General features: G+C 36.7%; 1 protein-coding gene and 1 pseudogene across 2 annotated transcripts; one reads left to right on the top strand and one right to left on the bottom strand.

Annotated features, from left to right (window-relative positions):
* Positions 1-2021: 2021 nt before the first annotated feature.
* Positions 2022-10652, top strand: Tbx22 (T-box transcription factor 22). 2 transcript variants are annotated; one of them, XM_047536941.1, is made up of 9 exons: positions 2022-2235; positions 2819-2872; positions 2936-3062; positions 3883-3984; positions 5376-5550; positions 6478-6642; positions 7014-7078; positions 7426-7511; positions 10039-10652. In XM_047536941.1, the coding sequence occupies exons 1-9, from the start codon at positions 2058-2060 to the stop codon at positions 10650-10652; spliced, it is 1566 nt and encodes a 521-aa protein (XP_047392897.1). In that variant the 5' UTR covers positions 2022-2057. The 2 variants fall into 2 exon arrangements, with proteins under 2 accessions (XP_047392897.1, XP_047392895.1); XM_047536939.1 differs by having other exon boundaries at positions 2058-2239; positions 2823-2878.
* A 13637-nt stretch (positions 10653-24289) lies between these two features.
* On the bottom strand, positions 24290-25035 carry LOC124972213 (40S ribosomal protein S6-like; annotated as a pseudogene).
* Positions 25036-26446: the final 1411 nt, after the last annotated feature.

A 26446-nucleotide genomic window follows, 5' to 3' on the forward strand; every position in this document is an offset into this window, starting at 1 on the left:
TTGGAATTGACTTTGCTTCACTCCTTCTCTCTTGGATAGGGAATGTGTCTTTCCCAGTTGTACATGGTAAGCAGTGGATAATTAATCATTGAACCATACCCTTCAGCAGCATTCAGACTGTAACTAACCCTATGCCATGATATCCATGATTAGAGCACTTAAAGCTATACCCAATACCTAAAGATGCCCTCACTTTGGCAAAATATCCCAGCACTATTACTACCACAACTATCACATGAAATATCTAGGCAGGGCTTACTTCAGCTAAGAAGGTGAAATTAAAAGGTTACACAAGTCTTTTATTCTCAAACTCCAGTATTGAGATACTATGAGTTATATCAAGTTGCATCCCATTTTAGATGGAGGTAAATTGGCTGTGAATACCCTTTTAACAAATATGTCAAAGGAGAATAGGAGAACCTTTTTAGAAATGTGAAAATGTCATTAGTAACAATGTAGTCTACAAGAATCTAGGAGTACCTGATTTCTTCTGATGAAAAATGGGTGAACAAATTCATGCACACAGGCAGACATCTCACATCTGCATGTGTAAACATGATCCCTGGAAATTATAAAATCTTTTCTTGACACAAAGAACATCTTTATCCATATAAAGAAAAGGAAAACCCAATCCAGTATAATATTTCAGGAGACACTGGAATCAATTATTTAATCTTAACATTTTGAGATGTATATATTCTTGGGAGCAAATACCCCTTTCTTGTATTGCTTGTGGCCCTTGGGCTGTTTTGTTTTGTTTTTTTGGTACTGGAAATTTAACCCAGGGGCACTGAACCACTGAGCCACATCTCTAGTCCTTTTTTTTTTTTTTTTTTTTTTTTTTTTTTTTTTTTTGCGGTGCTGGGGATCAAACTCAGCACTCTGCCGACTGAGCTATCTCCCCAGCCCCTCTAGTCCTTTTTATTTATTTATTTATTTTTGAGATGGGGTCTTGTTAAGTTGCTTAGGGCCTCACCAAATTGCTGAGGCTGGCCTTCAACTTGCAATCCTCCTGACTCCACTTCCATAACCACTGGGATTACAGGTGTGCCTTGGTGTTTGTTGGTTAAATTGTGTAAGAAAAGGCTATACATGAGAACGTGCAGCTCCAGAGGAAGGCGGTGAAGGCCCACATCTGTTCTGATTTTTGACAGTGGCAACTGAGATTCTCCGCTCAACCTCGCCTGATCTTCTTTACCAAGAAAAAGATGATAGACTGGCACAGCCACCACCCAGACTGAGACTGCAACTCCAGAGCAAACTCACCCAGAAAACTTACACTCCTTGCTGTTTCCCCAGTGCTTCGCTGCAAAGCAAAAGACCCGGATCCATTTCTCTGGATCTGGTTAAATAATATTTTCACTTTTGTTGGAAAAGTGGCCCCTCGTGGGCAATTATTGCACATGTCTTTGAGTTTTACAATTTAATGCGAAACAGTAACTTTTTTTCTCCCTTTTCTCCTCGCTCCTCCCGCCTATCTGGAGTCCCTTTCCAACTAACCCCCAACTTCTCCTCCCAGTCAGACTCTGAACTGTCACTCACGGTGCTTTTTTTATGCTTCCAACTGTTTCCAAAACAAACAGTGGAGGCTGTGACCGACCCTATATTCACTCTGGGATGCAACAATATCTCCCAATCCCAGCGGCCTGAGCCGCTATTGGCGGGCGGGAGGTCAGTTCCCTAAAAGGACAGCGTTTGCCAATCTCTGCGCTCTGCCAGGTCCTGTAATCAGGGATTTGAAGGACTGATGGTTCGCACACGTCCACTGGGAGGGAGGAGACTGCAAAAGGAAGGAGGACTAGACTTGGGAGGATTTAGATTCCAGTTAATCTGACTTTCTTTTCATTTTGTCTTTTTAAAGAAAAAATATATATGTATATATAAAATCACGCGCGCGCGCGCCCTTGCACGCCCTTGCAGGATCAAAATTCGGATTTGGGATATTTTCAGTTTTCCCTCCCTTACCTATCATCTGCTCCCTCCCTCTTTCCCTCTCCCTCCCTAACCCAGCTCAGGTTGAAACTTTGCTGCTCACAGTCACTTCGTCCCCTCCAGGGATGGCTCTGAGCTCTCGGGCGCACGCCTTCTCGGTGGAAGCCTTGGTAGGGAGATCCGGCAAAAGAAAATCTCAAGACCCAAGAGAGGAGCCACAACCAGAGCTGCAGGAGAAAGAGGGCGGAGAGGAAGAGGAGGAGAGAAGGAACAGCGCTGCTGCAGAGAAGAGTGAGCAGCCCGGTGAGTACCCCAGACAATCCCATTTCACTGAAACTGTCTCCCGTGCTCCTTGGACCCGACTCCCTCAGCCTGACTAGCCGTGCTGTGGGAGAGCCACAAACCCTAACCGAGGAAGTACTGGCCGACAGCCCTGCTGGGAGCCGTGAAACTCCTTGACCACCTGACCATAAGGAAAGTTTTAGAGCCCACGATTCCCTTTTCCTTTTCAGGGGAGGGGAGGGTCCCCTTCCCTATGCTTGTGGAAGAGTGAGACTCACAAACCGCTCACAAAACCCTAAGAGCCCGAGGGTGGCTGTTCCTGGCAGTTGGAAGCTCAGCGCGCTCCCAAATCCTGAGGGGATTCAGTCTCAGATACAAACTTCTCCTGGAGTGCGATGAAGTGCAAATCTAAAGGGCCGCGTCTTTTGTGGGGTGCGGCTTGGACCCCTCTCTTAATTATGGGCTCCCAAAAATTGTGTAGAGTCGAGATCTACTACCACAATCCGCTACCAGGATTCCTGGGGAAGGAACCAGAGCCCCCTGCTCCCAGATTGGCGCCTAAGAGAAGGCATGCAAAACCCTCAAAGTTCTCTCAAACCAGCAGAAAGGAAGCGACTCAAGACCGAATCCTTAACAACTGCCTTCTCGGGCTGTGCTGGTGGTGGTGGAAGCAGCAGCAGTGGTGGCGGCGGCGACAGGAGCGGCAGCAACAGAAATAGAGATGGTGATGGCAACAGTCACGAAAGTCCGGAAGAGAAAGATATTATTCAAGTGGAACTTCAAGGATCTGAGCTGTGGAAGAGATTCCATGACATCGGAACTGAGATGATCATTACCAAGGCCGGCAGGTTAGGCTCTGCCCAAACTTTTCATAAAATTCATCTAGAGTAGGCCATTAATGTAACCCTCTCCTTATGTGTGGAGGCTCTGATTTTGTGCTCTTGTGCCTGTCTCTCTCCCTATTCCTTGGCATACTTTAGAAAGCACCCACAGGCTCTTCAATCTATTGGGCTAAGACAAACCTCACCCAATGTAAATGACTCAGTTTTCCTTTCCCCTACACCATGACTCCAAGATGACAAAAATTGGATCTGAAGCAGGTGCCAGATGTCAAACCCACATCTCAGGCTGTGGTCAGACCTCTCAATTTAAACCTCACAGAGACCAGTGGAAAATATCCCATCTAATAGGCCCCCAGGCCACCATCCTTGGTCCAGGCCTCTGTGAGGTGGGTCTTTCCCATGGCCACCTTTTGGAGTGGGGAAACCCTTTCATGACAGCTGGGTGATTTTTTATGAATCTTTTAAATTTCAGCTATTCCCAAATCTGCCTCACAGAATTTATTGCTGAAACTTCAGGGGACAGAAAGAACCTTTTCTCTCCTACTTTTTCTTTCATAGCTTTTTATTATGGTGTGTGTATGGGGGGTAATGGATAAAGACTTGTGGTAAGGATATTCTGTTCTTAGAAATCTTGGACTAGTTAAATCAATCATAAAACCAACAATATTTTTTTGAGTAGCAAATGCCATTCCCTGATTTGTCATGGAATGGCAAGGGTATCATGAATCCTTTCACTTTTCAGTTGCATGCATGTATGTCCATGACTTTTCCCCTTTCCAAACATATTTGAAATTTCCTAGGTCAATGTCTGTTTTATTTCTGACAGGCGGATGTTCCCCTCAGTTCGGGTCAAGGTGAAAGGACTGGACCCAGGGAAGCAGTACTATGTGGCCATAGATGTGGTACCAGTGGATTCCAAACGCTATAGGTAACTGGTCCATATGAGGATACCCCAGACTCAGCCAGGGGACAGGGATTCAAATCTTCAAATCTGCAACCTCACAACACTATTTTTAGAACTGTAGCATATGGGAAGGGAGAATGGACCTTCCTTGGACCTCAGGAGTAGAATTTTTCTTACTTAAATGGGAATTCAGAGTGATTGAATAGCAGGGTTTTTTCTTATGCTTTCTCTTGGAATGCAGGCAAGTCATTTATTAATGTACCACAGGCCTCTATCCTACCCACTGTTCTTGCCTCAGCTACACAAACTGTAAAGGTTATGGGCTCTGTAGTCCAGGAGGGAAGTAATTTGAAGGAATTTAGAAGCTCCCTTGGGTCTAAGTGGGCCCAGGCTTCTAAGGACATACTAGATTTTGGCAAAAGGCACCAAGAATTATGACGTGATTTTCTCCAAGGCTAGATGAAGGTCATCACACCTAGGCCCATCTTTATTCCCTTCTTTAGCCCTTTTCCTGAAGAGGTGACCATATTCCAGAGAGCAAGAGAAAACTTTTACACTCTTTTCTTTAAGCATTCCACTTAGAACACACTACAAATGATCAGTGTTCTAAAGTCTCAAAGGATCTTCTGAGCTAGAAACCCAGATGCACAGGCCTATGGCTTTGACTCATGGACTCTGGGGTGGGGAGAGAAGCTGATACTGGGCTATGAGTGTTCCACCTGGAGATGGGTGCAGAACCCTGCCCTCTGAGGAGGCCACCTACCAGGAACCCAGTGCCCTTCTTGAGAGCAAGGAGAAAGTGAAGCTCATCAGCTGCTGGAACTGCAGCTTGGAAACAGCAGAACAAGCTGCTTATAGTTTTCCTTGAAGCTGGTTTGGGAATATAGGGCTTGGTTGACGGTTCGAGATTAAAAACTGTGTGAAATATGCCCAGAGGCTGCATGGGGCAGGGTTCCTGAGGGTTTCCTGAAGTGAAGCCTTCTTGTCAAAAGGGATTCCACTAAGACTGCTGCTGACAGTGGGCTAGACAGACACCCTGCTCAATCCTCCACTGCTTCCTAACACTTGTAGTTCGTTGCTCATGCAGTTTGTTCCCCCAACCGGGATATCCCTGCATAGGAAAACCCTTTAGATCAATTTCTTTTGTGTTTTCTGTGAGAAAATACAAAACAGACAGGAAAATCCCATGACATTTAACTCCCCCTGGCATTCCATTGCATTTTGATAACGTGTTTATTTACTTTTTGTTTTCTGCCCCTTAACACTTTTTAGAAATCAATGTTGATTTTCTGTTATTTGCCTATGGGGTCAGCAGACTAGTCTTTGGCCAGGACTTAGGAGTAGAATTCATTAGCTCACCTCCATTCCGTTGGCTTTTGCTGGGTAAACTTAATGCTAATGTCCCACCTTTTCAGATACGTGTATCACAGCTCGCAGTGGATGGTAGCTGGGAATACTGACCATTCGTGCATCACTCCCAGATTCTATGTCCACCCGGACTCCCCCTGCTCAGGAGAGACCTGGATGCGGCAGATCATCAGCTTTGATAGGGTGAAACTCACAAACAATGAGATGGACGACAAAGGCCATGTAAGTGAACACAATCCTACCTGCTAAAGAGGGTGGTGCCAAGGCTTTTGGCAATGCATGGTATTGAACATTAACTCTTTAGAAACTGTCTAATCTCCTGGTCCTGTGACTTAAAGAGCCAAACTAAGGGTTCAGGAAACTTTTGTTCAGCAATTGAAGGTGGTGGCCTTTGGGAATAGTAAGAGCAGGGGTTTGAGGACAAAAAGAAAGTTTAAGCCAGAACTGCCTGGTCGGAAAGACCAGGAGGAAAGGGTCTTTTAGGCACCTAGGCCACTGGAGCAATCACTGTGGGTACTTGCCTTCCCCGTAGTCCACAGAGTTGCTAGATGGGTACTTTCCATGTGGTGTCGTGGGAGGATGCAAGCAGGGGAACTGGAATGCAGACTGGAAATCTCACCTACAATCTGCTTCCACAGACAGTCCCTGCTTGTTTTCAGGTCATATGGATCTTAAGTCTTCTAGTGCACTCCTGCCTCTTCCCTGCCTAGCTGACCCTTGTGCCAGTCACAAAAGGAGAAGAGAACGAGTGCAGAATTAAGAGGTTGGGAGTGTCAGAAGTTTTCCCACCACATTCAGGCCCATCAGTTACCGCACAAGGAACCTGTGGCAGGTGATCAAATCCCTATGACTATATTTCTACCACACATAGTCAACCACATTTAGAAACAGAAAGGGGCCCCGATCTGGAAAAGGAATAATTGTTGCCTGGTGTCTATGAGGTGCTTTGCTCTGGAAACTATTCAGGCAGGAGAATATCTGTAGGGGACCAAATGGCATAACAAGTCTTTGTGTGTGGTTACCTGAGTCTCCCAGTTTAAACTTACCTCTTTCTTTGTGTGTGACCACATTTGGGGTGATCCTTAGAGGACAACTATGTTGGGAGGGGAAGCCAGTTTTTCTGGCAGCATTTGACCATTTCTCCCCCAGATAATTCTGCAGTCCATGCATAAGTACAAGCCCCGCGTGCATGTGATGGAGCAAGACAGCAGAGTTGACCTGTCCCGGATTCAGTCCCTGCCAGCTGAAGGGGTTAAAACGTTCTCCTTTAAAGAAACTGAATTCACCACAGTGACAGCTTACCAAAATCAGCAGGTAAAGCTGGCCAGGTCCCAGGCAAGCGGGAGTGGCCTCAAGGGACATTGGGTTAGAGGCAAGCTGCACTCTATAAATTGCTTTATAAAAAATTTGAAAAAATAATCATGGTTTTATTTTTTGTCAGTAAGTCAAATTTGATAATAAATTGTGTGATACTTATGTTAGAAAGGAGAAAAGAGCAAAGGGGTGGCAGGAGATTTAGGCATAATCATTCAAAATTTGACTTACCTATATGCTTACATTTACTTACAGTGATGTATTACAGGTTACAGTCTTGTATGGTTGTTATAACCATTATAAGCAATGGTGAGAGCACTGAGGTTACTGAGAGCACTGACTTTCTCTTTCTTTTTCTTTTGAATCCATAGATTACCAAACTGAAAATAGACAGGAATCCTTTTGCTAAAGGCTTTAGAGATCCAGGAAGAAACAGGTAAGTAACAACAATCACACCTAATATTTATGTAGCCCTTTTAACAAGTATAAAATATATTGAAACTGTGACTCAGAGACTCAGAAGTTCTAGGTTTTGTGATCAGTGAGTGGGAGGAAAGTAACTAGATATTTTGCCTCAAAGCTTTACTTTCTCACACTTTTTTCCTTACCCACTTGTAACATTTATTATTGTAGAACCCTGGGTTTGATTGAATATTATTCAGAAGTCTAGCTATAAAAGAAAAATATTTCAGATACTTGCCTGTAAAAGAAGTAAATGTTTATATAAATCAGTGTTTCTAGAGCTGCATTCTGAGGTTGCTAAAAGTTGAATCTCTTTTTTAGGGGTGTATTGGATGGGCTCTTAGAGACCTACTCATGGAGACCTTCTCTTATTCTGGATTTAAAAACCTTTGGTGCTGACACACAAAGTAAGAAAACTCATAACCTTTAGTTTTATTTTTACATGTTAATGAAATAGCAACAGCTAAAGCCCTTGACCCAAATGCTATACAAGGGAATAACTGTATGCCAGAAAATGTTTGTTTATAAGCACATAGGTATATATTTAACTTGGTGAGGAATTAAGATGAAAAAAGAGAGAAGAGCTGGCATGAAGGCACCTGATTTTTGAGTTATCTTACACCCTTATCTCCAGAGCTGATCTGGATTCTTCAGCATATCACTATCTCATATTTAGGATCTGCCTATGGTCCATTTGTGGTCTGACTTGCAACTGTAGAAATGAATATTTTTATGTTTTATGAGAATTTTCTAGCACGTGTTAAAGTAATTTCCTTTTAGTTACACCATCACTTAGCTCTGATTTTCCTTTTTGAAGTAGTAAAAACAAATGCTCATCTCAAATATTATACTTTTTTATGTGAGTAAAAGTATGTTTTGTCTTATTTTCAAACTTTTTAAAAAGTCATTGAGGCATTGATGCAAGATAATAATAATGTACTGTGGTTTTAATAGAAGATAGATTGTATAATGAGCATGGTACAAAAATGGGGAGAGAAAAAAATACAAACTACCATAAAGATTTTATCCTTGAAGTGGTAAATTGTAAACCAAAGAAGAATAATATAAACATAAAACAAACAAAATATTACAATTAATAAGCCAACAAAGGAACTAAAAAATCATACAAAAGTAGGATAAGGGCTGAATCAGTATGCTATATTTTGCCTATTTTATTGATTTTTAATCTTTGAAATGTTTTTAACTGATACATGAAAACAAAACTTGTGCATTTTTAGAAGGGACCAAGCAATATTTTGATACATGTATACATTTCATAACATTTAAATCAATTTAAACGTTTACATCCTCAAACATTAATCATTTCTATATGGTGAAAACATACGAAATACATATCTCTAGCTTTCTGCAATGCTTAATACATTATTGCTATCTGTTGTCATCACACTGTGCAATAGCACAACAGAACTTCTCAGTCTTACCTAATTATAACATCATATCCATTGATCTACATTTCAGGTAGTACATTTCCTGTCTAAATAACAATAAAGTTTGAAAAATGCAGGTTTTCTGGTAAAATAATGTATGCCTTCCTTTACACTGATATTTAACAATAAATGAAGAATTTTTATTTGCAAGCAACATGGAATTCCCCCCTTTTACCTTTAGTCCATTAAAGCTGTTTATCTTTAAACATTAATTCAAAGAGCAAATCATCAACATGATACTTAGGTTGAATTTTTCAGGATGCCATAAACACTAACTGAAATGTGAAGAAATCAAGTCTAATCAATGATTGAATTATTTCATTGGCTTGACTATACACATGTGGATTAGGGAGTTTTATAGATAAAATATGAATATTTATTTTACAATATCAATATAACTAATAGCATCTAGGCAGCAATCTTTTAAAATACCTAAATCAGCACATTGTGTAATAATGAAGAAGAAAGTTAAACACAATCATTAATTTATAATTTGAAAGATAGAGTTTTCTTAATCATTTAAGGTACCCCAAAGGTACTCAAATTAAACCCAGGGACATTTTACCACTAAGTTTCATTCCCAGTTCTTTTTTTTTTTAATTTCTATTTTTTTTTTTTTTTTTTTTTTTGGAGACAGAGTCTGGCTAAGTTACTTAGGGCCTCACTAAGTTGCTGAGACTGACTTTGAACTTGTCATCCTTCTGCCTCAGCCAGATAATTTTTAATGTTTTATTTAAAATATATTTTCCACCCTGTTGATGAAAGATTAGGTTATATCTATATATCCAAAATAGCTAAGAAAACAACAGCAACATAAAACTCAAGTCCAGTTAATAACCAATTGTTCCGTTGAATTCAAATATTTACAAAAATAAGTTTCAGAGTCTAGATTATCCTGGACCTTATAATTATTCCTAAATTTAGATATGCTAGGCAACGATGAAAGATGACTGGACATCATTTATCTGAATTCTTTCATTCTCATCTTGATGTTCCTTAACTGGAAAAATTATCTTTACTTATGTAAAATTATTTTTATAATTTATTTTTATCAGACTGTGGCTGCCAATAGAATTCCAAAGAACCAATTCATTCAATTTACTTAACATCTTATTTTAGTACATTTTTAAATATCAAATACAAAAAAACTAGTTTTTGTTCATATTATTGACTCCAAATCACATATTTAGGCTCTTATTCACTAGGTAAGTATGGTTTAAGTGTTTTGTGCAATTCTTGAGAATAGTGAATGTTCAATACACAATAAATAAGAGTAGTGTTAAAAGTAATAGTGATGGTAATAGTAGAGATACTACATTCAACTTCAGTCAGAGGAATGAGCATAACCTTTCCCAGGGAAGCTCAAAGAACTATGAACTTGCAAGGAAAACTAATGTAAGAATGAAGCATGAATGGTGATGTACATGATAAATGATTCATCAAGGACATGAAGTTCTTTGTTCATTGACTGAATTGTCATTTACAGGTGGAAGCAGTGGCTCTTCTCCAGTGACCTCTAGTGGAGAGGCTCCTTCTCCTTTGAGCTCCTTACTTTCTCCACCTTGCTCTCCACCTACATTTCACTTACCTACAAGCTCCCTTGGAATGACCTGTCCAGAGACGTACCTACACAGTATCAACCTGCCCCTTTGCTACAAGATTTGCCCAACTAATTTTTGGCGACAGCAACCTCTTGACTTACCTGCTCCTGAAAGGCTGACAAGCAGCAACAGATCTCAGTCTTTAGCCCCACTCATGATGGAAGTGCCCATGTTATCTTCTCTAGGGGTCACCAATTCAAAAAGTGGTTCCTCTGAAGACTTCAATGGGCAGTGTGTACACACACCTCATTCTGCCAATCAAATGTTATATGGATTGCAGGCATCTGGAAATATTTTCCCACCAAACCCCATCACCCAGGAGGTACTCAGTTGCTCTTTCCGCCCTTCCTATGGCTTTTATAGATACAACTTCTCTATGCCTTCTAGACTGGTAAATACTTCCAACCACCTGAAAGGGAATGACAACAGTCAAGTCTCTTTTAGAGAAGGCAAATGTAATCATGCTCACTGGTATCCAACAATCAACCATTGCCTTTAATGGAACGATCACATTTTTAATACAATTTTCATGTAAGCACATATTTTCTTTATTTGTAACCAAAGAAATGGCAACATCTGTTAGGTTTTAAAAACTTCATTACCAGACAACTTTGCTCTGTTATACAGTTAAAGTGCCTTATCAAATCTTCATAAGACATTGTTTATGCAAATATGACCTATAAGAAACTCTGATTACAGAGGTATTGGGCCTCAAAATAAGATACTCAGTAAATATTATTTGATGAAAGAACCCATCAGTGAAAACTGATGCCGGGTGGTGTGGTCTCCAATTATAGAATAGCCATAACCTTGCCATATGCCATTTACATATTGATAATGACCAACAGAAGATGAATGGAATTACTGTGAAAGTGTTAAAACAGTTTGTTTTATCTGTGAAGATTTCTGCATTGTAATTTTCTAGCTAGTTATTATAGAAGAAATTTCAATTGTTTGCTTTATACCTTTATACTCTGCTGTCGAAGGAAATAGTAACCTCAATTCTGAAGTACAAATAAGGACACAAACTTTCAAGTGTAACTTTTGTTAATCTTTGTAGCTAAGTGACTATTTAATTCTGGAGGAACACAAAGATCAAATGAAAAGTAAAATATTCTAAATAAATTTGATCTTATTTACTTTTAGTTTTGGATGATTCTTAGATGAAGTTTATTTACTTATTCCATTAACAAACCTGGCATTTTATACACCATTTGCAAAAACAAATGATTTAAATCCTCCAAGAATCCTAAGACATTATTATCCAAGAAGGAAAACACAACTGAATCCATAAATATGAAAATAGACTTATATAGATACAATTTAATTCCAATATTGTGCCTCAGTCATGGTAAGTTAGATTAGACGAAAGTGGAAAATAAGACTTATTTTAGTTTATGAAGTCAAATGGTTTCCTTTCATCAGACCCTAGATTTCTGAAAATAATTATAAGGTATTTCCTACAATAATCTGTATATCTTTAAGACTGATCAGTTTTTAATTTTTTCATCAGTAGTTCTAGCCATTTTATTAAGCCAAGGACCTTCAAATCATAATAGCATGACTTGACTTTTGACACACTAATCAATCTACTAAACTGTTTTCACTAACTTTTCCAAAACGTATTAGTAAGAACACATAATTATTATTTATTTTTTCAAAAGTATTACTTCATCATTAATATGCCTTATAAATGTGCCTTCCAATTAAAATTATATATGCTTCACTCCTTGATGTATAGACAGAAAAGCACATGATTTCATTTAAACCAAATATTCTGATAAAGATAATTACTTGTCATTTAAACTAAACAGGCAGCTGTTACAGGACTTTGAGACATGAAAAATATGTATTACTCATCTTAATTAACAGGGATTAAAAGCAATGGGGACACTTTAGTTTTTTCTACTCCAAAATATGAAGGTTATAAGCTACCTTTAATGAGTAAAATAATTTGTATCTTTAGTAGAAGTCACCATATCAGATTATAAAGAAACATATCCTGTGGTGTTACATGGGAGAACCTAAGAACTAACCAAGAGAAAGCATTTAACTGAAAAATCAAGAAAATCTCTGGGTTACTTTGATTATGTAAGAGAACCTATTAATTTTGTGACTGCTCCTGAGTATGTATACCCCTTGCTTTATATTTCAGATATTTTTCTGATGTATTCCTCACATAAAATCAGTAATATGGAATTATATTAGTAATGATGATTAATAGAAAGAAGCAAAAATTTGAATTCTAGAACCTAGGCATTTACCTTAAGTCATTTTACAGGTGGTCATAAATTATCATTTTACAATTTTAATTGAAGAAGTGACCAAAGGAAAGCCTTCACAGAAAACAAGAAACCTCAAGAGGTGTGGTAAGCAGTCCTCTTCTGAGCAAATTGCTCATCAGCAGAAATCTGCTAACACCTCTGATGCAAGCATATAAATATTTAATGCCCTTATAATTTTCTGTAAAATAAAATTCTAATTCCTTGAATGAGGGTGCAAAATTCAAGTAAGTTAGTAAATTGTGGTTATAAATATGGAATAAATAAAGTTGAGCCACTTTTAACTCAACTAAATTTTAGGCTTGCTTCTAAAACCCACAAAAATCAAAAGCCACACTGGTTAGACAAAATGTGAAATTGTTGGCCAATGAAGGTGACCAAACAATATTTAATAGACCCTAAATTCTAATAATTAAAAGTTTTATTTTCATCTGCTTTGATGGTACATACATGTGTACCCTCCTCCCCGTTTAAAAGAGAATATCTTAATTCAGCAAACTAAGTTTAAAAATTCGATTCTTTTTTTTTTTTTTATCACATAAGAGGGTTTATTAAGTAAACAGAATGTCTCCCTGCAGGGTAAGAGAGAAAATGAGAGGAAAAGAGAGGAAAAGAGAAAGTCACGTGCAAGAAAGAGTGTGAAAAGCGAGGAGGAGAAAGAAAGCGGTTAGGAGAGAGAAAAGCATGAGAAAAGATCAAAAATCCAATTCTTAACCTGACATGGTTATATGATTACCCCCAAAACCCTGGAAAAAATAAATTTTTCATTAACTGTAAATTTGCATGTTAATTCAGGAATAAGTGAATGTTACTTTATCATTGCATAGCCTTCAGTCAAACTCAGACCTGGTAAGATTAGGGAATCAAGAAAGTATCATTTTTTGGAACAGTCAGTGAAGCTGAAATCTAAGTCTTAAAGTTTAAGCCTGATTGCAGAATATGTATAAATGGATAAATCCTCTATTGATTACATTTTAAAAGTCATTATATAAACTTAGGTAACATAATTTAGAACATTGAACTTTTCAATACTATTATTTTTTGTCACAGTCAGTGTCTAAACCTTCTGAACATTACAGTTTAAAGTCGAAAATATAACTTAGGTTACACAATGTTAGAAATTTCAAATTCATTAATATTATTGCTCATTTTTACTGTAGCACAAAAACAAAGAGGTTTATTTTCCCCAAGCTATGAAGAGAAATGTTCATGATATTTCACTGCTATTAGTCATAGGTTCTACATATGGTCCAGGAATGTACATGGTTTCACTCTTTTGTGAGTTTTAAGCATGTCTGTGGTATGAAAAAAAAATGAACTATTAGGATCAGTAAGTGATGAGTCAGTGAATAATAAGTCTTTGAACCATCAGAGTTCTATGTGCTGAGAACATGACAAGGTGCCAACAAGAGGTAGAGACATATGCATTGGACATTTTGGAGGGTTTCCCATTCATTCTCTTTATTTTTTCTATTACATGCTTTGGGGGAAATCATAGTGCACATAAAGCAGTTAATATGTATCTTTTAAATATTACTTGGTGTATCGGTATTTCTGGCTGAGCCAGAACATGTCTAAGATAAATGTTTCATATTAATACATAAGACATATTTTTCAATAGTCCACATACATACATATGACAAACGTAGATGCTTTGAGATAATAGAGATATATGTTCATGTGTATGGTAAGATAATATGTAGTTGCTGTCTCATTACTGAATTTCACTAAGCCTTTCCCTATTTGAATATGCAATTTTATACATTCCAGATGCCACATTAGTATGTGTGTATGTATGAACTCTATCCTTGTACAGGATACACACACACACACACACACACACACACACACACCACATATCTCCAGAGGGAGGTTAGTTTAATTTTGTTTTTAAATAATTTACACTGTGTTTTTTATTGTCCCTCCCCTTTCTAAAATGAGATGCCACAAAGAGCACTTCTGACTGCATACTTACACTATTAATTATACATACAAATTTTGTGGAAAGGTGGGTTTAAATATACTTAGAAATGACTAATTGCATGTACTGTACTTTGTGAATTCAATTGACAGGGTAGTAGTGTAATGTTTTTACTCCAATTTAGGGATATGCTGCCTTTGTGCTGAAAAATCTTCAACTAACCAAAATAACCATAATATCCTTGTACACAGCAACAGTTTACCAGTTGATTTCATTGAAATTTAACATGTTTATTGGAACAGTTTAAAACAAATCAAATGTATAGCCTAGGCCTTGGTGGCAGTTGCTTTGATATAAGTGCCATGGTATACATTTAATCTTCTTAGGTTTGGTCTGCAATTAAATGTTAATTTGTATTAAAACTGTGTAAATAAACATGGGTAGGATGACAACTTAGAACAGAACAAATAGATGTATAGAACATTCGAAACCTATCTCCTATTACAACTATTTACATGTGTGGTGCTGGCGAAAGTTTGGCATACTGTTCCAATAAAATATTGAGAGGAAAAGGACAAGTATCATTTCCTTTCAAAGTTTCAAATATTCATGTTTACAAATTTGTACTGCACATTAATATTTAAACAAGCATTATAGTGAGCAGATGTAGGGAGAATAGTTGCAAGATCTTTCTATTCCATTTAAATGTGTATTTAAGTCTACTGGCTTTATTTTTTAAACTGCCTGAAAGAGTTACAACATTTAAAGTCAATTATTGTAGAAAATATTGAAATTATAGTACAATAAGTTGTATTATTACACTTTGTATTCAAATAATGATTTTTGTTATGCACAAAGATGGAAGAATTTTGATTCTAGATTTAAAATCACATACTAATGCACATGATAAAGTATAATGTAATATCTGTTGTAGGAAATATTATAAGTAATTCAAAAATTTTCTAGACTACAAAGGTAATAAAATTATGAGTGTATTGGATAAAAGCTAATATCTTTAAAGATTTTTACTCAATACATAATTTAGTCATTTTTTGGAAAATTAGTACCTTAACTTTATTGAAAATTTGTCTGAAATTGAGTTTTCATGTTTCTTTTGTGAACTTATTTTATGACCTTCTTATCAATTACACTAATATCTAATCATATCAGTTGAATTTTGTAGATTTTTAGGAGGAATACTTTCTTAGAAACACAGATAAATAGATGCCCTGTGGAATAGGCATGGTTACTTAGTAAGATCCATGATGAAATAGAAAAGTTACACATTGCAGTACCTACACATTATATTTGGCTTTATTTAGAGGAACCCATGAACAAGCCAAACAGTATCTGTTTGTTCATAGCTATGTTTTGCAAAACCCACATTGTATTCTCTTCAAATCATGATGCTAGGCAGGAAAAATGAACTGTTAAGCAAAAATATCATGACTTTGTAAACTATCGCCATGATTCTTGTCTGTCACTCTAACACTAGTGAGATGTGGTGGGGTGTCATATTACAAAAATCTCTATGGAACCTAGCATCACACATGGGATTACAGTAAACTAATCTGTTGTTTGCACTTAAGGGTTGTAACCAAATTCAGCAGTTCTCTGTGTGTGATGAATCAGGGAAGCTGCCCTAAGCCCTTGGCTAGTCAAGATACAGTGCCTTCCAGTGGGTAGCTGCTATGCCTGCTAACAAAAACTTGAAGCTCTCCACACACCTATTATATTTTAGTTTAGTTTTCCATATCTATGTCTTTCATACCAGACTCTGAATGAGGAAGAAATGGTATAATTTAAGGATCATTTGCTTTCCAGATTTTATAAATTTATAAGTGCATTACTGAAAACTGAAAAACAAAAGCCACCAAGAACACAAAACACCCACAAGCAGTTTACAGTTTGACTTCTTGTTACTGTGTCTGTCTATGCACACTGGGCATACATTTTTATGCAGTTGATGTCATGTAGTATTATTTATATTTTTTCATATAAGGTCTCAAAGTCAGAAGTATATTGATATCCAAGAATATACTAAACCTGTCTAATTATAACTGTAATCATTTGGCTTTTCTGGGTCTTTAATGGTTTTAAATGAACTTTAGGAATTTTTTTAAAAAGTACTTCTGTGAAAAATTAAATTGAACACAATAATACTAGGTGATTTTAACACGCCTCTCTCACCACTGGACAGATCTTCCAAACAAAAATTGAACAAAGAAACCATAGATCTCAATAACACAATCAATAATTTAGAATTAACAGACATTTATAGAATATACCATCCAACCAAGAGCGAATACACTTTCTTCTCAGCAGCACATGGATCCTTCACTAAAATAGACCATATATTATGCCACAAAGCTAATGTTAGCAAATACAAGAAGATAGAGACACTACCTTGTATTCTATCAGATCATAATGGATTGAAGTTAGAAATAAATGAAAGTAAAAAACAGAAACTACTCCAACACCTGGAGATTAAACAATATGCTATTATATGATGATTGGATAACAGAAGATATTAGGAAGGAAATTAAAAAAATCTTAGAGGTCAATGAGAACAAAGAAACATCATATCAAAATCTCTGGGACACTATAAAAGCAGTACTTAGAGGAAAATTTATTTCATGGAGTGTATTCAATAAAAGAAGTAAAACTCAACAAATAAACAACCTAACACTACAGCTCCAAGCCCTAGAAAAAGAAGAACAGACCAACACCAAAAGTAGTAGAAGACAGGAAATAGTTAAACTCAGAGCTGAAATCAACAAAATTGAAACAAAAGAAACAATACAAAAAATTGACAAAATAAATAGTTGGTTCTTCAAAAAAATAAACAAAATTGATAAACCTTTAGCCACATTAACAAAGAGAAGATGAGAGAAAACCCAAATCACTAAAATTCGGAATGAACAAGGAAATATCAAAACAGACACGACTGAAATACAAAACATAATTAGAAGCTACTTTGAAAATCTCTACTCCAACAAAATAGAAAATTTTGAAGACACCAACAGGTTTCTAGAGACATATGAATTGTCTAAACTGAATGAGGAGGACATACACAATTTAAATAGACCAATTTCAAGTAATGAAATAGAAGAAGTCATCAAAAGCCTACCAACAAAGAAAAGTCCAGGACCATATGGGTTCTCAGCCGAGTTCTACAAAACCTTTATTTATTTATTTATTTTTAATTATTCTTTTTTTTTTTTACATTTACATAGGACAATGATGTTTTTTTTCTTCCCCCCCACACCTCCCACACCTCTTTTCCCTCTATACAGTCCTTCTTTCCTTCATTCTTACCGCTCTCCTTATCCCTAACCCTAAACCTAATCCTAAATCTAATGCTAACCCCTCCCACCCCCCATTATATGTCCTCATCCGCTTATCAGCGAGATCATTCGTCCTTTAGTTTTTTGAGATTGGCTTATCTCACTTAGCATGATATTCTCCAATTTCGTCTATTTGCCTACAAATGCCATAATTTTATCATTCTTCATTGCAGAGTAATATTCCATTGTATATATATGCCACAGTTTCTTTATCCAATCATCAACTGAAGGGCATCTAGGTTGGTTCCACAATCTGGCTATGGTGAATTGAGCAGCAATGAACATTGATGTGGCTGTATCTCTGTAGTATGCTGCTTTTAAGTCCTTTGGGTATAGGCCAAGGAGTGGGATAGCTGGGTCAAATGGTGTTTCCATTCCAAGCTTTCTGAGGAATCTGCACACTGCTTTCCAGAGTGGCTGCACTAATTTGCAACCCCACCAGCAATGTATGAGTGTTCCTTTTTCACCACATCTCGCCAACACCTATTGTTGCTTGTATTCTTGATAATTGCCATTCTAATTGGGGTGAGATGAAATCTTAGGGTAGTTTTGATTTGCATTTCCCTTATTACTAGGGATGTTGAACATTTTTTCATATATTTGTTGATTACTTGTACATCTTCTTCTGTGAAGTGTCTGTTCATTTCCTTAGCCCATTTGTTGATTGGATTATTTGTATTCTTTGTGTAGAGTTTTTTGAGTTCTTTATAGATTCTGGAAATTAGCGCTCTATCTGAGGTATGGTTGGCAAAGATATTCTCCCACTCTGTAGGCTCTCTCTTCACATTTCTGATAGTTTCCTTTGCTGAGAGAAAGCTTTTTAGTTTGAATCTATCCCAGTTGTTGATTCTTGCTTTTATTTCTTGTGCTATGGGAGTCCTGTTAAGGAACTCTGATCCTAAGCCAACAAGTTGAACATTTGGACCTACTTTTTCTTCTATAAGATGCAGGGTGTCTGGTCTGATTCCAAGGTCCTTGAACCATTTTGAGTTGAGTTTTGTGTAGGGTGAGAGATAGGGGTTTAATTTCATTCTATTGCATATGGTTTTCCAGTTTTCCCAGCACCATTTGTTGAAGAGGCTATCTTTTCTCCATTGCATATTTTTGGACCCTTTGTCTAGTATGACAAAATTGTATTTATTTGGGTTTGTGTCCATGTCCTCTATTCTGTACCATTGATCTACCTGTCTATTTTGGTACCAATACCATGCCGTTTTTGTTACTATTGCTTTGTAGTAGAGTTGAAGATCTGGTATTGCAATACCCCCTACTTCGCTCTTGCTACTGAGGATTGCTTTAGCTATTCTAGGTTTTTTATTCTTCCAGATGAATTTCATAATTGCTTGCTCTATTTCTGCAAGGTACATCATTGGGATTTTAATTGGAATTGCATTGAATCTGTATAGCACTTTAGGTAGTATAGCCATTTTGACAATATTAATTCTGCCTATCCAGGAACATGGGAGATCTTTCCATCTTCTAAGGTTTTCTTAGCGGCTGCCTCCCATGCTGGAGACCCTGGTTCCAGACCCCAGCACGGTTAGATTATGGAAATTACAAAACCTTTAAAGAAGAGCTCATTCCAATACTTCTCAAAGTATTCCATGAAATAGAAGAGGAGGGAACCCTCCCAATCTCATTCTATGAAGCCAATATCACCCTGATACCTAAACCAGACAGAGACACATCAAGGAAAGAAAATTTCAGACCAATATCCTTAATGAACATTGACACAAAAATTCTCAACAAAATTTTAGCAAATCACATACAAAAACATATTAAAAAGATAGTGCACCATGATCAAGTGGGTTTCATCCCAGGAATGCAAGGTTGGTTCAACATCAGGAAATCAATAAATGTAATTCATCATATCAATAGACTTAAAGTCAAGAATCACATGATTATTTCAATAGATGCAGAAAAAGCATTTGATAAAATACAGCATCCCTTCATGCTCAAAACACTAGAAAAAATAGGGATAGTGGGAACATTCCTTAACATTGTAAAGGCCATCTATGCTAAGTCCATGGCTAATATCATTCTAAATGTGAAAAACTGAAAGCATTCCCCCTAAAAACTGAAACAAGGCAGGGATGCCCTCTTTCACCACTTCTTTTCAATATTGTCCTTGAAATTCTAGCCAGAGCAATTAGACAGACCAAAGAAATTAAAGGGATACGAATAGGAAAAGAAGAACTCAAACTATCCCTATTTGCTGATGATATGATTATATACTTAGAGGAACCAGGAAATTCCACCAGAAAACTTTTAGATCTCATAAGTGAATTCAGTAAAGTAGCAGGATATTAGATCAATGCACATAAATCTAATGCATTTTTATACATAAGTGATGAATCTTCAGAAAGAGAAAGTAGGAAAACTACCCCATTCACAATAGCATCACAAAAATAATAAAATACTTGGGAATCAATCTCACAAAAGAGGTGAAAGACCTCTACAATGAGAACTACAGAACACTAAAGAAAGAAATTAAAGTAAACCTTAGAAGATGGAAAGATCTCCCATGTTCTTGGATAGGAAGAATTAATATTGTCAAAATGGCCATACTACCAAAAGTGCTATACAGATTCAATGCAATTCCAATTAAAATCCCAATGATGTACCTTACAGAAATAGAGCAAGCAATTATGAAATTCATCTGGAAGAATTAAAAACCCAGAATAGCTAAAGTAATCCTTGGCAGAAAGAGTGAAGCAGGGGGTATCGCAATACCAGATCTTCAACTCTACTACAAAGCAACAGTAACAAAAACGGCATGGTATTGGTACAAAAATAGAAAGGTGGATCAATGGTACAGAATAGAGGACACGGACACAAACCCAAATAAATATAATTATCTCATACTAGACAAAGGGGCCAAAAATATGCAATGGAGAAAAGACAGCCTCTTCAACAAATGGGTCTGGGAGAATTGGAAATCCATATGCAACAGAATGAAACTAAACCCATATCTCTCACCATGCACGAAACTAAACTCTAAATGGATTAAGGACCTCGGAATCAGACCAGAGACCTTGCATCTTATAGAAGAAAAAGTAGGTCCAGAGCTTCAACTTGTTGGCTTAGGATCAGAGTTCCTTAACAGGACTCCCATAGCACAAGAAATAAAAGCAAGAATCAATAACTGTGATAGATTCAAACTAAAAAGCTTTCTCTCAGCATAGGAAACTATCAGCAATGCAAAGAAAGAGCCTACAGAGTGGGAGAAAATCTTTGCCACTCATACTTCAGATAGAGCACTAATCTCCATAATCTATAAAGAACTCAAAAAACTCTACACCAAGAATGCAAATAATCCAATCGACAAATGGGCTAAGGAAATGAATAGACACTTCACAGAAGAAGATCTACAAGCAATCAACAAACATATGGAAAAATGTTCAACATCTCTAGTAATAAGAGAAATGCAAATCAAAACCACCCTAAGATTCCATCTCACCCTGTCAGGGGCGGGCTCTGAGGGCCCCATAGCCGCACCATGGCCTGATCTCTATGATGGCACCTGGTAGCTTGCCAGACATAGCTGCACTCATATACAAGTTTTAGGAAATTACTCTGGTTGGCTGTTGTACATGAGGCAATCCTGGTATCTGCCTGGAGACTGTTCCTTGATAGGCTGACTTTCCTGGTAGTCTACTCTCTGATAGGCTGATGTTCTCAATATAAGTCTGAGACTTGCGGAATAAACCCCTTTTGGTTCCTGTGATCAAGAAGAGCGTACGTGTTGTGATTGTCCCCGCAGGCGGTGGGCGATCATATCACCCCAATTAGAGTGGCGATTATCAAGAATACAAGCAACAACAGGTGTTGGCGAGGATGTGGGGAGAAAGGTACACTCATACATTGCTGGTGGGGTTGCAAATTAGTGCAGCCACTCTGGAAAGCAGTATGGAGACTCCTTAGAAAACTTGGAATGGAACCACCATTTGACCCAGCTATCCCACTCCTTGGCCTATACCCAAAGGACTTAAAATCAGCATATTACAGAGATACAGCCACATCAATGTTCATAGCTGCTCAGTTCACAATAGCCAGATTGTGGAACCAACCTTGATGTCCTTCAATTGATGAATGGATAAAGAAACTGTGGTATATATATACAATGGAATATTACTCAGCCATAAAGAATGATAAAATTATGGCATTTGCAGGCAAATGGATGAAATTGGAGAATATCATGCTAAGTGAGATAAGCCAATCTCACAAAACCAATGGACGAATGATATCGCTAGTAAGTGGATGATGACACATAATGGGGGGTGGGAGGGGTTAGTGTTAGGGTTAGAGTTAGGGCTAGGGAGGGGGGCAAGAATGGAGGAAGGAAGGACTGTATAGAGGGAAAAAAGGGGTGGGAGGGGTGGGGGGGAAGCGAAAAAATAACAGAATGAATCAAACAACATTACCCTATTTAAATTTATGATTACACAAATGGTATGCCTTTACGCCATGTACAAACAGAGAAACAACATGTATCCCATTTGTTTACAATAATAAAAAAAAATTAAGTTGATTTTTTCCACATGTTTATTTTTCTGATTTTTTTATTTCATAAATAATAGATGTACATATTTAGGTGATACAAGCACTATTTTGGTACCTGTGTACATAATTATGACATCAGGATAATTAGCATATCCTATATTCATCACCTTAAATATTTGACATTCATTTGTGGTAAGAACATTCAAAATTCTCCTATTTTGAAATCATTGATACGTTATTGTGAACTAAAGTAACTCTTCTGTATAAATAATAGGATATCAAAACTTATTCCTTCTAATTGTAACTTTTTAAACTGACAAAATTCTCCTCATCCTCTCAATAACCTTGATCTTGCCAATCATTGGTAACTATTGTTTTATTCTCTATTTCTATGAGAACAACTTTTGAAAAATTGAATATGGTGAGATAATGTGGTATTTATCTTTATGTACCTGTGTTATATCACTTAATATAATAACTTTCAGGTTTATGTGAAGAGACATCTGTATTCCTGTGTTTATTGCAGCACTGTTCATGATAACTAAGATATGAAATCAATTTAAGCATTCATCAGTGTATAAATGGATAAAGAAAATGTGGTATATATACATATGGAATACCATTTATTTAAAAAATGGACATTGTAATTTTGATAGGGATTGTATTTAATCTATAAATCACTTTGTATAGTATACACATTTTAAAAATATTAATTCAATCTGCAAACATGCAATATCTTTAAATATATTTGTAATTTCCTAATTTCTTTCTTCAATGTTTTATCATTTTCTTTATAGAGAATGTTGACCATTTTGGTTAAACTTATTGCTAAGTACATTTTGTTGCTAATTTAAATGAAAATCCTTTCTTGAATTATTTTTCAGAAATTCTCCTATTGGCATATAGAAATGCTACTGAATATTGTATGCTCATTTTATATGTTGCAACTTTATTCATTTCTTGATTCTAATACATTTTTGTGGAGTCTTTAATGTTTTATACAGGTTTGCAAACCATGTTATCTGCAAAGAGGGACAGTTTGATTTCATCCTTTCCAATTTGTTTTTCCTTTTGACTAATACTTCTAGCTAGGAATTCCAGTACTATGCTGAGAACCAGTGATAAAAACAGCATGTTTGCATTGTTTCAGCTCGTAGGGAAAAGCTTTAAATTTTTCCCCATTTGATATTGTGTTGGCTGTACATTTATTTATATGGCCTTTATTATGTTAAGATTTTTTTTCCTTCTATACTTAATATGTTGAGTTTGTTGTTGTTGTTGTTATTGTTGTGTGTGTGTGTGTGCGTGTGTTTGCTGATAGGAATTTAACTCAGGGGTGCTTTACCACTGAGTTACATTCCCAACCCTATCTATCTATTTATTTATTTATTTATTTTGAGACAGGGTCTTGCTAAGTTGCTGATAGCCTTGCTAAGTTGCTGAGGCTGGCCTGGAACTTGCGATTCTCCTGTGTCAGCCTCTCTAGAGGCTGGACTACAGGTGTGTGCAAGAATGCCCTGCAAGAGATTTTATCATGAATAGAGATTGAATGTGTGAAGTGTTTTTTCTATATCTATTGAAATGATTGTATACTTTTTGTTCTTCATTCTATTAATTTGATATATCATGTTTATTGATTTGTGTATATTAAACAAACCTTGCATCCCCAGGATGAATTTTCACTTAATTATGATGAAGGATCTTTAATGTGCTGCTGAATTCTGTTTACTAGAGTTTTGTTAAGGATTTTTACCCATAAGTTAATCAGGCACATTAACCTGTAGTTTTCTTTTTGTTGGGTCCTTATCTGGTTTGGGTATTAAGATTATGCTGGCACTGTACAAAGAGTTTGGAAAAGTTCCTTTTCAATTGTTTGAAATAATAAAAGGAAATGAGTTCTTCTTTTTCCTTAATTTATTTTTGTAGATTTCATAAGTGAAGCAATCGAGTTCTGGATTTGTCTTTGATGGGAAACCTTTTATTAGTATTTTAATCTCATTATTGTAATTGGTTTGTTTAGATTTTCTAATTCTTATTTATTTTTGAAAGCCAGACCTTATTTATTTGTTACTCTTAAAAATTCTTATTTTTGACTGGACTCAGACTTAGAAGTAGAAGCTCTCAGAGAGAACAGCCTGCGTCTCTTGGCAATCTGCTCCTGGCGTTTTTCTTTGTCATCTTTCATTCTCTTGGCCAAAAGTTTGGCATATTCTGCAACCTCTTCCTTGTTTTTCTTGGTATGCTGTTTCTTCAGAGCAATATGTCTGGGCACTTGTGTTGCAGGACACGTGGTGTAACAAGACACTAAATCTCCTTGATCCTGTGTTTTTCACCTTCCTTGTTTAAGGGTTTTCTGATAACATATTGGCGGGCATCATCTTCCTTAGATAGATTGAAAAATTTGCAGATTCTACTAACTCTTTTGGGTCCCAGTCTACGAGGTACAGTAGTATCTGTAAGTCCAGGAATATCCTTCTCTCCCTTTTTCACAATAACCAAGTTAAGAACTCTCAGATTGGCATCCACAATGCAACCTCGAACAGATTTGCGCTTTCTCTCTCCAGTTCGCCTTGGTCTGTAACAGGAGTGCCGCTTACTCAGTAGCAGAGGAACAGGGCCATGGGTCCAGGCACCCTGCTTCGTGGGGGAACCTTGTTTGTTGGTCCCGCCACTGATTCGGACCACATAACCCTTCCATTCTTCACCCAGAGCGTCAGCCGCAACTTCTGTGGCCATACGCTTCTCATAAAAAGTACGAAGTTGGCGTTCATGGTCCACTTCGATGAGTTTCTGGCAGCCAGTGGCTGGGAAGGAGATATTTGGCTTCATTTTGGAGCAGCTGATCGTCATGAAAAAGAGCTCTAATTATTCTTGATTCAATCATGGTAGGTTGTGTGCAGGCAGGAATTTATCCACTTGTTCTAGGTTTTTCAAATAGAAAACAATTGTTCATAGCACTTTCTTATGATCCTTTGTATTACTGTGATATCAGTCATGATGTTTCCTTTTTCATCTGATTTTGTCTTTTTTATCTCTTTTTTTCTTAGTTTGACTAAAGATTTGTCTATTTTATTTTTTCAAAGACCAACTCTTCATCTTATTGATTTTTAGTTATTTTTGTCCCAATCTGGTTTATTAGCACCATAATCTTTATTCTCTTGTACTAATTTTGGGTTTACTTTGCTTTTATTTTCCTTGGTCCTTGATATACAATATTAGGTGGTTTATTTGAGGTATTTCATCTTGTCTGATGCAAGAATTTATTGCTGTAAACTTCCATCTTAGGATTGCTATTGCTGTATCCTGTAAGTTTTGGTATGTTGTGCTTCCTTTTTGATTTGTGTCAATGTTTTTAAGTTTATCTTTTAATTTCTTCATTGACCTTTTCATTGCTAAGGGGCATGCTGTTTAATTGTCATGTATTGGTTTTCTAAAGTCCCTCCTGTCATTGATTTTTAGCTTTATTTCTTTGTTTTCAAAAAGAAACTTGGTATGGTTTTGATTTTTAAACATTTGTTGTGATTGTACTGTATCTTAAAATATAATCTATCTAGGAGAATATTCTTTGTACAGTTGAGAAAAATGTGAATTCTTCAATGTTGAATAGAATGTCCTGCAACTGTTAGGTCCATTTGCATTAGAGTGAAGGTGTGAATTTGATATTCGCTTGTAGAAATTCTGTTTTGATTATCTGACTATTGCAGAAAGCAGGGTGTGGAAATTCATGTTATTTTATTGTCAGCTACCTCTCCTTTTAGATTTATTAATATTTGCCATATGTATTTAGATGCTTTGATGTTGGAGATATATATATATATATTTATCGTTACTATATGTTCTTGTTGCTTTGACTCTTTTGAAATTATAAAATGGCCTTTTGTCAGTTATTATGTTTTTATTAGTTCATTATACTTGTTCATAATATTGGGGTTCACTTTGACATAATCATATGTGCATGGATATAATTTGTTCCAACAGTCCGCATTACTTCCTCTTTCCCTCCCTTCCTTTCTCCAGCTATTCCCTTTCCTCTAGCCCAGTGGTCTTCCCTCTATTTATTTATAATTTTTAAGTAGTGTTTTATAGATACACATAAAAGTGAAATTAACTGTAGTATATTCATATATTTACAAAGGAGAATTTGGTCATTCCACTGTTCTTCCCTTTTCTTGTCCTCCCGCCTCCCTCTGAATCCCCTTGCTCTACTCCAGTGATCTCCCTTCTATTTTCTTTCAACCCT

This window comes from Sciurus carolinensis, chromosome X (assembly GCF_902686445.1).
Source record: "Sciurus carolinensis chromosome X, mSciCar1.2, whole genome shotgun sequence".
Lineage (NCBI taxonomy): Eukaryota > Metazoa > Chordata > Mammalia > Rodentia > Sciuridae > Sciurus > Sciurus carolinensis.

Excerpts from the sequence above, each read along its gene's own strand:
- Tbx22 (XM_047536939.1), top strand. The coding sequence starts at position 2,058 with ATGGCTCTGAGCTCTCGGGCGCACGCCTTCTCGGTGGAAGCCTTGGTA. Across the intron at positions 5,551-6,477 it reads AGATGGACGACAAAGGCCAT|ATAATTCTGCAGTCCATGCA; the intron begins GTAAGTGAACAC and ends TTTCTCCCCCAG. Across the intron at positions 6,643-7,013 it reads CAGCTTACCAAAATCAGCAG|ATTACCAAACTGAAAATAGA; the intron begins GTAAAGCTGGCC and ends TTGAATCCATAG.